The 12,983-nt window shown below is 54.1% G+C and overlaps 2 protein-coding genes and 1 pseudogene across 2 annotated transcripts; all 3 read left to right on the top strand.

The window, feature by feature from the left end:
• Positions 1–1,965: 1,965 nt before the first annotated feature.
• LOC147529088 (feather keratin-like) lies at positions 1,966–2,280 on the top strand. The gene has a single exon (XM_086609615.1). It carries the CDS (start codon positions 1,966–1,968, stop codon positions 2,278–2,280), a length of 315 nt encoding a protein of 104 aa, XP_086465741.1.
• A 3,665-nt stretch (positions 2,281–5,945) lies between these two features.
• Positions 5,946–6,260, top strand: LOC147529087 (feather keratin pseudogene; annotated as a pseudogene).
• A 3,838-nt stretch (positions 6,261–10,098) lies between these two features.
• Positions 10,099–10,413, top strand: LOC147529086 (feather keratin-like). The gene has a single exon (XM_086609614.1). It carries the CDS (start codon positions 10,099–10,101, stop codon positions 10,411–10,413), a length of 315 nt encoding a protein of 104 aa, XP_086465740.1.
• Positions 10,414–12,983: the final 2,570 nt, after the last annotated feature.

Here is a 12,983-nt window from a genome sequence, read left to right as displayed (position 1 = left end):
AATTTTGACATCTTTTGCCACAAGGGTGCATTGCTGACTCGTCACAAGCTTCTTCTCCACCAGCAGCACAAGGGTGCATTGCTGACTCGTCACAAGCTTCTTCTCCACCAGCACCACAAGGTCATGTTTAGCAATGCTGCAGGCCCCCATCATGTCCTGTTGCTCAGTGCTATTCCTCCCCAGATACAGGACTTTGCATTTCCCCCTCTTGAGCTTCTGTTGATTCCTCTCTGACCGCTTCTCCAACCTCTCCAGCTCCCTCTCAATGGTGGCACAACCACCCGGTGCCTCAGCCACCGCTCCAGATTTTGCATCACCTGCCAACTTGCTGGGGGGCACTCCGGCCCACTGCCCACGTCATTGACAAGGAGGTTCAACAGTGTGGGACCCACAGATCACAGTCCTAGGCTACAGCACTTGAGGCTTGCTTCCAACTGGACTTAGGGCCACTCGTCACAAGCCTCTGGACCCAGCCCTTCAACAACTATGCAGTCCACCTCACTGTCCACTTACACAACCCATATTTTCTCAGCTTGTCTAGGAGCAAGCAAGGAGAGAAAACATCAAAGGCTTTACTAGAAAGTTGAGGTAAACACCAGCCACTGCTCTCTCTTTTTCCACAAAGACAGTCACTTCAATGTAGAAGACACAGAGGTGCGTCAAGCATGGTTTCCACTTCCTAAATTTACACTGATGACAACAATCATTTCCTTGTCCTTCATGGGCTTGGCAGTGCATTCGTGGATGACTTGCACCATAAACTTTCTCAGAAACAAAGTCAGGCTTGGCGACCTGTGGTTTCCAAGATCATCCGTCCTGATGTTCTTCAAAGTAGGAGGGCTAGGAGCTCTCTTCCAGTCATCAGAACCCACTTCCATGCACTGTGACCTTCACAAGATACTGGAGACTGGCCTCCCAAGGACATCAGACAGCTCCCACAGCATTCATGGCTACAACCGATAAGGCCCCGTGGACTTCCGTACACGCAGTCCCAAAGCACTCCTTCCTTCCTCCCCTCATCTACCTCAGCAACAAGCACTGATCACCTGACAAACAGTCTGCAAAAGAATCATCCTGGCTGAATTGGGGCAGGTCTTGCTGTTTGTAGATCTTTCAGCATGCATCCAGCACCGCCAGCTGGGCCTCGGCTCTGCAGCCCCACGCACTTGCCCATCTCCAATCTCAACCTCACAAGCAAGTGGGGCACCAGGACACCCACAGAGCACACCCAACGTGAAAGGCCAGGACTAACGACGGGCTGAGCGAGCTGGAGCAAGGTGGGGAGGGGCTGAAGGCAATGGAAGGGGCAGCACCTCACACCCAGTAAACCTCCAAAGTCCAGACCAGTCACAACACACCTGCAAACCACAGCACACCAATACCACAGCATGACCTCACGCACGACGTCCCACCTCTCCTACGCTTTGGTCGCATCTTCTACCCACGCTGACACGCGCCATCAACACGGAGCCTTTTCCCTCTAATACTCACACTTAAAAGCTGCCGAAAGAGTCAAGTCAACACGTCCTCAAGAGGAGGACATGAAATTGGAGAATTGCGGTGTGGGAAACACACCCCACCTCATTGCTGGCATGGCTGTGGCACCCAACAGCTGCTTCCAGCAAGATGCTGCCATGTGCAAAGGCTGTCCCGCCCCTGGGGGAGCAGCATAAAAGCCAGCCCAGCGCCTCTCTCCCTCACACACTTCTCCTGACGCCTTCTCCTCCGCCATCAACAAGGTGAGCCTGAACCCCCTTCCCCTCCTTCTCCTGCCCCGTCTGACCTCTCTCTTCTACCACACTCCACTCACCCTCAGCACCCCTGACGCCTCCCCACAACCATGTTCCCCACAGCCCCGCACCAGAACTTCTCACTCCCTCGTACTCCTGAAACACTGTCCCTGGCATCTCCATGCCCTCCGCTTCCTCAGCACCCTCTCTTCCAGGGCCCCTCCACACCACGGCCATGGCCTGCAACGATATCTGCCGCCCCTGCGGACCCACCCCGCTGGCTAACAGCTGCAACGAGCCCTGTGTCAGGCAGTGCGAGGACTCCCGCGTCGTCATCCAGCCTTCCACCGTGCTGGTCACCCTGCCAGGACCCATCCTCAGCTCCTTCCCCCAGAGCACCGCCGTCGGATCCTCCTCATCCGCTGCCGTGGGCAACGTCCTCAGCGCCCAGGGAGTGTCCGTGTCCTCTGGGGGCTTCGGCTATGGCTACGGCTACGGCTTAGGAGGCCTGGGCTGCCACGGGGGCAGATGGGGCTGCTATCCCTGCTAAGGGCCAACACCATCTCTCCTACAGTAAAAAGCCACATCCTGGAAGCCATGCTACAGATGGAGAACACACACGTCCAGCCCGTTCCTGGCACATGGGCTTGCAGACCTCCATGGGGCTGCTTCCACAACAGGGCAGGAAGACCTCAGTGCTCTGGCAAAAGCTACAGCAAGCAAAGGGACTTTGGCTGATGGTCGCCTTCCTTGCACCTCAGACTGACTCCCTTCTACTTGGCACTTCTGACTTCTCACTCTTTTCGATCTCAATAAATTATCCTGCATTCCAGCATGTGATGTCTCCTCTTCCTTTTTTTTTCCCAAGGCTCTCCCAACCTCACTCAGCACAAAGCCACAGCTACACAGGCCATCAGGCTGGGTGGAAATGAGCCACAAGACCTCTCCTAGGAAAGAGGTCACCACCACTCACATCAAATACACAGACCAGTTCCAGCGGGGCTTCCAGAATTTGACACAAGACCATCACTGGCTCTGACAAACACTTCCACATGACAATGCTCCCCTGCACGCGTCTCTGACCAGACCTCTCTGCGCCAGCACACACTTGACTAACTCTCTTCCCAGCATGACTCTGTGGCCCTTCCAGCAAGCACAATCACAGAATCATTTAGTTCAGCAGGAACTCTGGAGAACATGTGCTTCAACCCCTCTGCTCAAGCTGGGCCACTTGGGTTTTCACTGTCTCCAAGGATGGAGACTCCACCACCTCTTCCCCTCTTTGACCACCTTCACACGGAAAAAGGTTTGCTGCCTTTGCCCATGGAATTCCATCTCTTTGCACTTGGGACCGTGGATTCTGGTCCTGCTACTGATCACAAATCTCTGGGCCCAGCTCTTCAGACACTTGATGGTCCACCTCACTGTCCACTTACACATCCCACACTTTCTCAGCTTCTCCTGGCGCATTTAATGGGAGACGGTGACAAAAGCTTCCTTCAAGTACAGCTCAACAACAGCCACGCATCTTCGCTCATCCAACACCCAGTTGCTTTAATGTGCGAGACGTGGAGCTCCATCAAGCATGAGTTTCCCTTTGTAAATTTATGTCAAAGAATCACCATCACCTTCTTGGCCTTCCTGGGTTTGGCAGTGCTTTCCGGGAGGCTTGCCTCCATCACCTTCCCTGCAAATGAGGTCAGGCTCACCAGCCTCTACTTTCCCAGATTCTCCATCTTGATTCTCGGCAAGATACGAGAGGTAGGATCTTTCTTGCCCTTTAAGGCTTGGGGCAATCCCAAGCACAAGTACAGGTTGGGTGGGAAATGGACTGAGAGCAGCCCTGAAGAGAAGGACTTGGGGGTGTTGGTTGATGAGAAGCTCAACAGGAGTCACCAATATGCGCTGGCAGCCCACAAAGCCAAGGCAGGTGATTCTGCCCCTCTACTCTACTCTACTCTGCTCTTGTGAAACCCCATGTGGAGTATTGAGTTCAGCTCTGGGGTACCCAGTACCAGAAGGACATGGAGCTGTTGGAGTGGGTCCAGAGGAGGCATACAAAGATGATGAGACGGATGGAGCACCACCCCTATGAAGACAGGCTGAGAGTTGGGGTTGTTCAGCCTGGAGAACAGAAGTCTCTGGGGACACCTTCTAGCAACCTTCCAGTAACTAAAGGGGGCCTCCAAGGAACTAGAGAGGGACGTTTCACAAGGTCCTGTAGTGACACGACAAGGGGCAATGGCTTGAAACTGAAAGACGGGAGATTTAGATTAGGTACAAGGAAAAATTTTTTACAATGAAGATGGTGAACCACAGGAACAGGTTCCCCACAAACGTTATGGATGCGCTATCCCTGGAAGTGTTTGAGGCCAGGCTGGAGGAGGCTTTGAGCAACCTGACCTAGTGGAAAGTGTCCTTGCCCATGGCAGGAGGCTGGAACTAGATCATCTCGAATGTTCCTTCTAACCCAAAACATTCTATGATTCTATCATATACAAGCATTGCGAGTCATTGAGGTTGGAAAAGACCCTTAAGATCCTCAAGTCCAACCGTTAACCCAACACCACCAAGTCCAACACTAAACCATGTCCCCAAGCAACATGTCTAAACGCCTTTTAAATACCTCCCAGGATGGTGACCAAAACACTTCCCTGGCAGCCTCTGCCAGTGATTCACAACGCTTTTGGCGATGAAATTTTGCATAATATACAACCGAAACTTCTCCTTGCCAGAGTTGAGGCCGTTTCCTCTTCTCCTATCATCTGTTACTTGGGAGAACAGACTGACAACCACCTCAGTACCAGCTCCTTTCAGGCAGTTGCAGAGACTGATAAGGTCCCCTCTCAGCCGTCTTCTTCCATAAAGTCAATACCACCACTACCATCAATACTCTTCATAATTCTTGTTCTCTAGGTCCTTCACCAGTTTCGTTGCTCTTCTTTGGACACATCGTACCAGAGACCAGGCTGAAAATGTGCTGGCTCCACCTAAGGGGAGTGGTACGGAGGAGCCAACACAACCCTTTGGAGAGCAGGCCAGACTCCCCACGTGCCAAGTTTTGCGAGCTCTCAACTAGGGCTGCCAGGACAACATTCTTCTCTCGCCAGCAACCCTCCTCTGCCTGCCTGCGCTTTCAACCTCAGGGACAGCCCTGAGATGGCACAAGTCGAAAGAGGCAGCCCCCTTTCCACTGGGTCATAGAATCATAGAATGGTTAGAGTTGGAAGGGACCTCAAAGATCATCTAATTCCAACGCACCCTGCCATGGGCAAGGAAAACCTGCCATTACACCAGGTTGCTCAAAGCCCCATCCAACTTGGCCTTGAACACTTCCAGGGATGGGGCAGCCACAGCATCTCTGGGCAACATGTTCAAGTGGATCACCACACTCTGAGTAAAAAAAACAGAGGGGCACCAAGACACCAGGAACACCCAACATGACATGCAAGGCCAAAGACAGGCTTAGTGACCTTGGAACAAGGCACAGAGGGACCAAATGCGATGGAAGGGGCAGCTCCACACACCCGGCACACCTCCAAAGCCCAGACCAGCCTCCCAGGGCTGCCAGGAAATGGAGTTCCTCTTCACAACACACCCGCAAACCACACCACATGGCTATTGCTGGTTGACCTCACTGATGACACCCCATCTCTCAGACACTTTGGACACGTCTCCCGAATGCCCAGACAAGCATCATCCATGCAAATCTTCCCAAATCCCTACTCCCACTTAATAGCTGCCACCAGGGTCAGATGGACACGTCCTCAAGAGCAGGACATGAAAAGGGAGTGTAGCGGGAAGGAAAACACCCCCCACCTCATGACTTGCATAGCTGTGGCATGGGACAGCAGCTTGCTGCAGAACGCCATCATGAGCAAAGGCTGTCTCGTGCCCTCGGGCGCTCGGAGACCGGCATAAAAGCCGGACCAGCGCCTCTCTCCCTCACACACTTCTCCTGACGCCTTCTGCTTCGCCATCAACAAGGTGAGCCTGAACCCCCTTCCCCTTCTTCTTCTGCCCCACCTGCCCTGTCTCTTCTACCACGCTCTGACCTCACCCTCAGCACCCCTGACACCCCCCCACCATCACGCTCCCCACAGCCCCTCACCAGCCTCCCCACTCCCTCGCCCTCCTGCATCACCACCCCTCGCACCTCCACGTCCCTCCGCTTCCTCAGCACCCTCTCTTCCAGGGCCCCTCCACACCACGGCCATGGCCTGCAACGATATCTGCCGCCCCTGCGGACCCACCCCGCTGGCTAACAGCTGCAATGAGCCCTGTGTCAGGCAGTGCGAGGACTCCCGCGTCGTCATCCAGCCTTCCACCGTGGTGGTCACCCTGCCAGGACCCATCCTCAGCTCCTTCCCCCAGAGCACCGCCGTCGGATCCTCCTCATCCGCTGCCGTGGGCAACGTCCTCAGCGCCCAGGGAGTGCCCGTGTCCTCTGGGGGCTTTGGCTATGGATATGGCTACGGCTTAGGAGGCCTGGGCTGCTATGGGGGCAGATGGGGCTGCTACCCCTGCTAAGAGCCATTGCCACCACCCTGATACCAAAAAAACAGATGCTGGAGGCCACAGTACGGATGAGGATGCACCTTCAGGCCATTGCTGTAACATGGGCTCACCGTCCATGGCTTCTGCTCTCACAGATCACAGCAAGCAGGAAAGGGGCCAGCCCAGGATGCTTGCAAACATGGCCCATGTACCTCCTCTTTTTCTCCCACTACCTCTTTTGCATCAACCCTTCTGCTATGTCCACTACTCTCTGCTGCAAACACCGTCTCAAGAGACAAAGACCTCCAGGGACCTGCAGGGTGTCACTCTCACTTCCCAGGAAGGAAGGCGTCAGTGCTCTGACAAGATCTAGTTCACAGAAGGGACCTCAGCTGATGGTCGCCTTACTCGCACCTCAAATCGGATCCCTTCCACCTGACGCTCCTGCCTATTCACTCTTTTGCCTCAATAAACTTATCCTGCATTCCAGCATGTGATGCCTCCTCTTCCTTTCTTTTCCCAAGGCTCTCTCAACCTCATCAACTACAAAGCCAGGGCTTGCACCCATCACACTGGGTCAAAAAGGGACTACAAAACCTCTCTTAGGACCTATGTCCCCACCAACACCACCACCATCACCACAGAGCAGCACAGGGGGGATTCCAGCCCGTGACACAAGCCCTTCACTTGACACACAAAGTCAGTGCTAATGCACTTCCTCTCATGCCTCTGACACAACCTCCCCATGGTAACACCCAGTTCACCCACTCTTTTCTCCAGCACGACTCTCTGACCATCACAGCATGCAGAATCACAGAAAACAGAATCACCCAGAGCACAGGGAATGTCTGGTGATGCATCTCGTCCAACCCAACCTCCTCAAGTAGAGTCAGCATAAGTAGGCTGTCCATGACCATGGCCCATCACGCTTTCAGGACCTCCAAAAATGGAGACTCCAACACCTCCCAGCACCAATGGTTCCACTATTTGGCCACACTCACACTGAAAAAGGCTTGCCTTCTCTTCCACGGCTTTTCAGCTTTTTCCATTCACAATTTCCCTGTCCATGGGCACAGATGAGAAGAGTCTGACTCCCCTGTCTTCATTCCCTCCCATCTGGGATTTAGACCCATCGTTGACATCTCCCCTGTGTGGTCCTTCCTCCTGGCTCAAAAACCTCCCAGCACTCTAAGCCTCTCCTCATGGGTACGATGCCCCAGCTCCCTCACAATCTTGGTTGTCTTCTATTTGACTCGCTCCACAAAGTCCACGCCCTCCTTCCACTGGGGAGCCCTCAACTGGACACAGGACTCCACATGGCGCATACTCAGTGCTGCAGAGAGAGCAAGATCATAGAATCATAGAATCATTAGGGCTGGAAGGGACCTTCAAAGGTCATCTAGTCCAACCCCCCTGCAAGGCACAGGGGTATCTCCAACTAGATCAGGTTGCTCAGGGCCTCATCCAACCGGGCCTTGAACGTCTCCAGGGATGGAGCATCCACCACCTCTCTGGGCAACCTGTTCCAGTGTTCTACAACTCTCATGGTAAAAAATTTTTTCCTAATATCCAACCTGAATCTACCTCCCTCTATTTTAAAACCATTACCCCTTGTCCTATCACAACTGGCCCTCCTGAACAGCCTCTCCCCATCTTTCTTGTAGGCCCCCTTGAGGTACTGGAAGACCGCTAGAAGGTCACCCCGGAGCCTCCTCTTCTCCAGGCTGAACAGCCCCAACTCTTTCAGCCTGTCCTCATAGGAAAGGTGCTCCAGCCCTCTTATCGTCTTCGTGGCCCTCCTCTGGACCCTCTCCAACTGGTCCATGTCCTTCTTATGTTGGGGACTCCAGAACTGGACGCAATACTCCAAGTGAGGTCTCACGAGGGCAGAGTAGAGGGGGAGAATCACCTCCCTCGACCTGCTGGCATGGCTTTTATCTACGCTGCCCAGGGGAATTTTGATGTCTTTTGCCACAAGCGTGCATTGCTGACTCGTCACAAGCTTCTTCTCCACCAGCACCACAAGGTCATGTTTACCAATGCTGCAGGCCCCCATCATGTCCTGTTGCTCAGTGCTATTCCTCCCCAGATACAGGACTTTGCATTTCCCCCTCTTGAGCTTCTGTTGATTCCTCTCTGACCCCTTCTCCAACCTCTCCAGCTCCCTCTCAATGGTGGCACAACCATCCAGTGCCTCAGCCACAGCTCCAGATTTTGCATCACCTGCCAACTTGCTGGGGGGCACTCCGGCCCACTGCCCACGTCATTGACAAGGAGGTTCAACAGTGTGGGCCCCACAGATCACAGTCCTGGGCTACAGCACTTGAGGCTTGCTTCCAACTGGACTTGGGGCCACTTGTCACAAGCTTCTGGACCCAGCCCTTCAACAACTATGCAGTCCACCTCACTGTCCACTTACACAACCCATATTTTCTCAGCTTGTCTAGGAGCAAGCAAGGAGAGAAAACATCCAAGGCTTTACTAGAAAGTTGAGGTAAACATGAGCCACTGCTCTCTCTTTTTCCACAAAGACAGACACTTCAATGTAGGAGACACAGAGGTGCGTCAAGCATGGTTTCCACTTCCTAAATTTACACTGATGACAACAATCATTTCCTTGTCCTTCATGGGCTTGGCAGTGCATTCGTGGATGACTTGCACCATAAACTTTCTCAGAAACAAAGTCAGGCTTGGCAACGTGTGGTTTCGAAGATTATCCGTCCTGATGTTCTTCAAAGTAGGAGGGCTAGGAGCTCTCTTCCAGTCATCAGAACCCACTTCCATGCACCGTGACCTTCACAAGATCCTGGAGACTGGCCTCCCAAGGACATCAGACAGCTCCCACTGCATTCATGGCTACAACCGATAAGGCCCCGTGGACTTCCGTACACGCAGTCCCAGAGCACTCCTTCCTTCCTCCCCTCATCTACCTCAGCAACGAGCACTGATCACCTGACAAAGAGTCTGCAAAAGAATTATCCTGGCTGAATTGGGGAAGGTCTTGCTGCTTGTAGATCTTTCAGCATGCATCCAGCACCACCAGCTGGGCCTCGGCTCTGCAGCCCCGTGCACTTGCCCATCTCCAATCTCAACCTCACAAGCAAGTGGGGCACCAGGACACCCACAGAGCACACCCAACGTGAAAGGCCAGGACTAACGACGGGCTGAGCGAGCTGGAGCGAGGTGGGGAGGGGCTGAAGGCAATGGAAGGGGCAGCACCTCACACCCAGTAAACCTCCAAAGTCCAGACCAGTCACAACACACCCGCAAACCACAGCACACCAATACCACAGCATGACCTCACGCACGACGTCCCACCTCTCCTACGCTTTGGTCGCATCTTCTACCCACGCTGACACGCGCCATCAACATGGAGCCTTTGCCCTCTAATACTCACACTTCAAAGCTGCCGCCAGGGTCAAGTGGACAGGTTGTCAGAAGGAGGACATGAAAATGGAGAATTGCGGTGTGGGAAACACACCCCACCTCATTGCTCACATGGTTGTGGCACCCAACAGCTGCTTCCTGCAAGATGCTGCCATGTGCAAAGGCTGTTCCTCCCCTGGGGGAGCAGCATAAAAGCCACCCAGCACCTCTGTCCCTCACACGCTTCTCCTGACGCCTTCTCCTCCGCCGTCAGCAAGGTGAGCCTGAACCCCCTTCCACTCCTTCTCCATTCCAACCCGGCCTCTCTCTACCAGCACGCTCCTCCCTCACCCTCAGCAGCCACATCCCTCCCCACCACCATGATCCCCACAACCCCACACTAGATCTTCTCACTCCCTTGTACTACTCAAACACTGTCCCTGGCATCTCCATGACCTCTGCTTCCTCAGCACCCTCTCTTCCAGGGCCCCTCCACACCACGGCCATGGCCTGCAACGACATCTGCCGCCCCTGCGGACCCACCCCGCTGGCTAACAGCTGCAACGAGCCCTGTGTCAGGCAGTGCGAGGACTCCCGCGTCGTCATCCAGCCTTCCACCGTGGTGGTCACCCTGCCAGGACCCATCCTCAGCTCCTTCCCCCAGAGCACCGCCGTCGGATCCTCCTCATCCGCTGCCGTGGGCAACATCCTCAGCGCCCAGGGAGTGCCCGTGTCCTCTGGTGGCTTTGGCTATGGCTATGGCTATGGCTTAGGAGGCCTGGGCTGCTACGGGGGCAGATGGGGCTGCTACCCCTGCTAAGGGCCAACACCATCTCTCCTACAGTAAGCACCCACACCCTGGAAGCCATGCTACAGATGGAGGACACACACCTCCAGCCCGTTCCTGGCACATGGGCTTGCAGTCCAGACCTCCTCCTCTCAAGGCACCAAGCAAGCACGCAGGGAAGGAGTCAGCCTGCGCTGCCTGGGAACTTGGCCCATGTAACTCTTGCTCTTCTCCCAATTCCTCCTTTGCATCACCCCTTCTGCTATGGCCACCACTCTCCGCTCCAACCACCTTCTCGCAAGCCAAACATCATCAAGGGACCTCCACGTGGCTGCAGGGCAGGAAGACCTCAGTGCTCTGGCAAAAGCTACAGCAAGCAAAGGGACTTTGGCTGATGGTCGCCTTCCTTGCACCTCAGACTGACTCCCTTCTACTTGGCACTTCTGACTTCTCACTCTTTTCGATCTCAATAAATTATCCTGCATTCCAGCATGTGATGTCTCCTCTTCCTTTCTTTTTCCCAAGGCTCTCCCAACCTCACTCAGCACAAAGCCACAGCTACACAGGCCATCAGGCTGGGTGGAAATGAGCCACAAGACCTCTCCTAGGAAAGAGGTCACCACCACTCACATCAAATACACAGACCAGTTCCAGCGGGGCTTCCAGAATTTGACACAAGACCATCACTGGCTCTGACAAACACTTCCACATGACAATGCTCCCCTGCACGCGTCTCTGACCAGACCTCTCTGCGCCAGCACACACTTGACTAACTCTCTTCCCAGAATGACTCTGTGGCCCTTCCAGCAAGCACAATCACAGAATCATTTAGTTCAGCAGGAACTCTGGAGAACATGTGCTTCAACCCCTCTGCTCGAGCTGGTCCACTTGGGTTTTCACTGTCTCCAAGGATGGAGACTCCACCACCTCTTCCCCTCTTTGACCACCTTCACACGGAAAAAGCTTTGCTGCCTTTGCCCATGGAATTCCATCTCTTTGCACTTGGGACCGTGGATTCTGGTCCTGCTACTGCTCACAAACCTCTGGGCCCAGCACTTCAGACACTTGATGGTCCACCTCACTGTCCACTTACACATCCCACATTTTCATCATCTCATGGCGCATTTAATGGGAGACGGTGACAAAAGCTTCCTTCAAGTACAGCTCAACAACAGCCACACAGCTCCGCTCATCCAACACCCAGTTGCTTTAATGTGCGAGACGTGGAGCTCCGTCAAGCATGAGTTTCCCTTTGTAAATTTATGTCAAAGAATCACCATCACCTTCTTGGCCTTCCTGGGTTTGGCAGTGCTTTCCGGGAGGCTTGCCTCCATCACTTCCCTGCAAATGAGGTCAGGCTCACCAGCCTCTACTTTCCCAGATTCTCCATCTTGATTCCCGGCAAGATACGATGGGTAGGATCTCTCTTCCCGTCTTCAGGAACTGCTCCCAGGCCCCATGACCTTTCCAAGCTAAAGGAGAGTTGCCTCCCAGGCACGTCAGCCTGCTCCCATGATGTTTCTGAGTGCAACCTCTCAGGCCCCGTGGACTTGCATACAACCAGTCCCAAAGCACTCCTTCCTACCTCCCTTCATCTTCCTCAGCAACAAGCACTGCTCACCTGACAAACAGCCTGCAGAACACTCACCTTGGCTGAAATGGGGCAGGCCTTGACATCCATCAACCCTTCCGCACGCATCCACCACCAGCAGGGCCTCAGCTCTGCAGCCCCGTGAAGCATGTTCACATCCCATTGCACTCTGCAGTCTCCAAATGCTCCTTCTCACCATCAGACACTGTGCACAGAAGTGGCCTCAGCACTCTCCCAAGGAACGACCCCAAAGGCCCTGGCTCACCAGCCTCCCCTGCTTTCCACTCCCACTCCTCCTCTGCCTCTTGACACACTCACGGGCTCTCCAGAAACTCACCTGCCCTTGCTGCCTGCCCTGTATGGGTCGGGGCAATCCCAAGCACAAGTACAGGTTGGGTGGGAAATGGATTGAGAGCAGCCCTGAGGAGAAGGACTTGGGGGTGTTGGTTGATGAGAAGCTCAACAGGAGTCACCAATATGCGCTGGCAGCCCACAAAACCAAGGCAGGTGATGCTGCCCCTCTACTCTACTCTACTCTGCTCTCGTGAAACCCCATGTGGAGTATTGAGTTCAGCTCTGGGGTACCCAGTACCAGAATGACATGGAGCTGTTGGAGTGGGTCCAGAGGAGGCATACAAAGATGATGAGAGGGATGGAGCACCTCCCCTATGAAGACAGGCTGAGAGTTGGGGTTGTTCAGCCTGGAGAACAGAAGTCTCTGGGGACACCTTCTAGCAGCCTTTCAGTAACTAAAGGGGGCCTCCAAGGAACTGGAGAGGGATGTTTCACAAGGTCCTGTAGTGACACGACAAGGGGCAATGGCTTGAAACTGAAAGACGGGAGATTTAGGTTAGGTATAAGGAAAAATTTTTTACAATGAAGATGGTGAACCACAGGAACAGGTTCCCCACAAACGTTATGGATGCGCTATCCCTGGAAGTGTTTGAGGCCAGGCTGGAGGAGGCTTTGAGCAACCTGACCTAGTGGAAAGTGTCCTTGCCCATGGCAGGAG

Source organism: Tauraco erythrolophus, chromosome 3, assembly GCF_009769465.1.
Source record: "Tauraco erythrolophus isolate bTauEry1 chromosome 3, bTauEry1.pri, whole genome shotgun sequence".
Lineage (NCBI taxonomy): Eukaryota > Metazoa > Chordata > Aves > Musophagiformes > Musophagidae > Tauraco > Tauraco erythrolophus.
The sequence above is the reverse complement of the archived record's forward strand: the minus strand, read 5'-3'. Positions and strand labels throughout refer to the sequence as shown.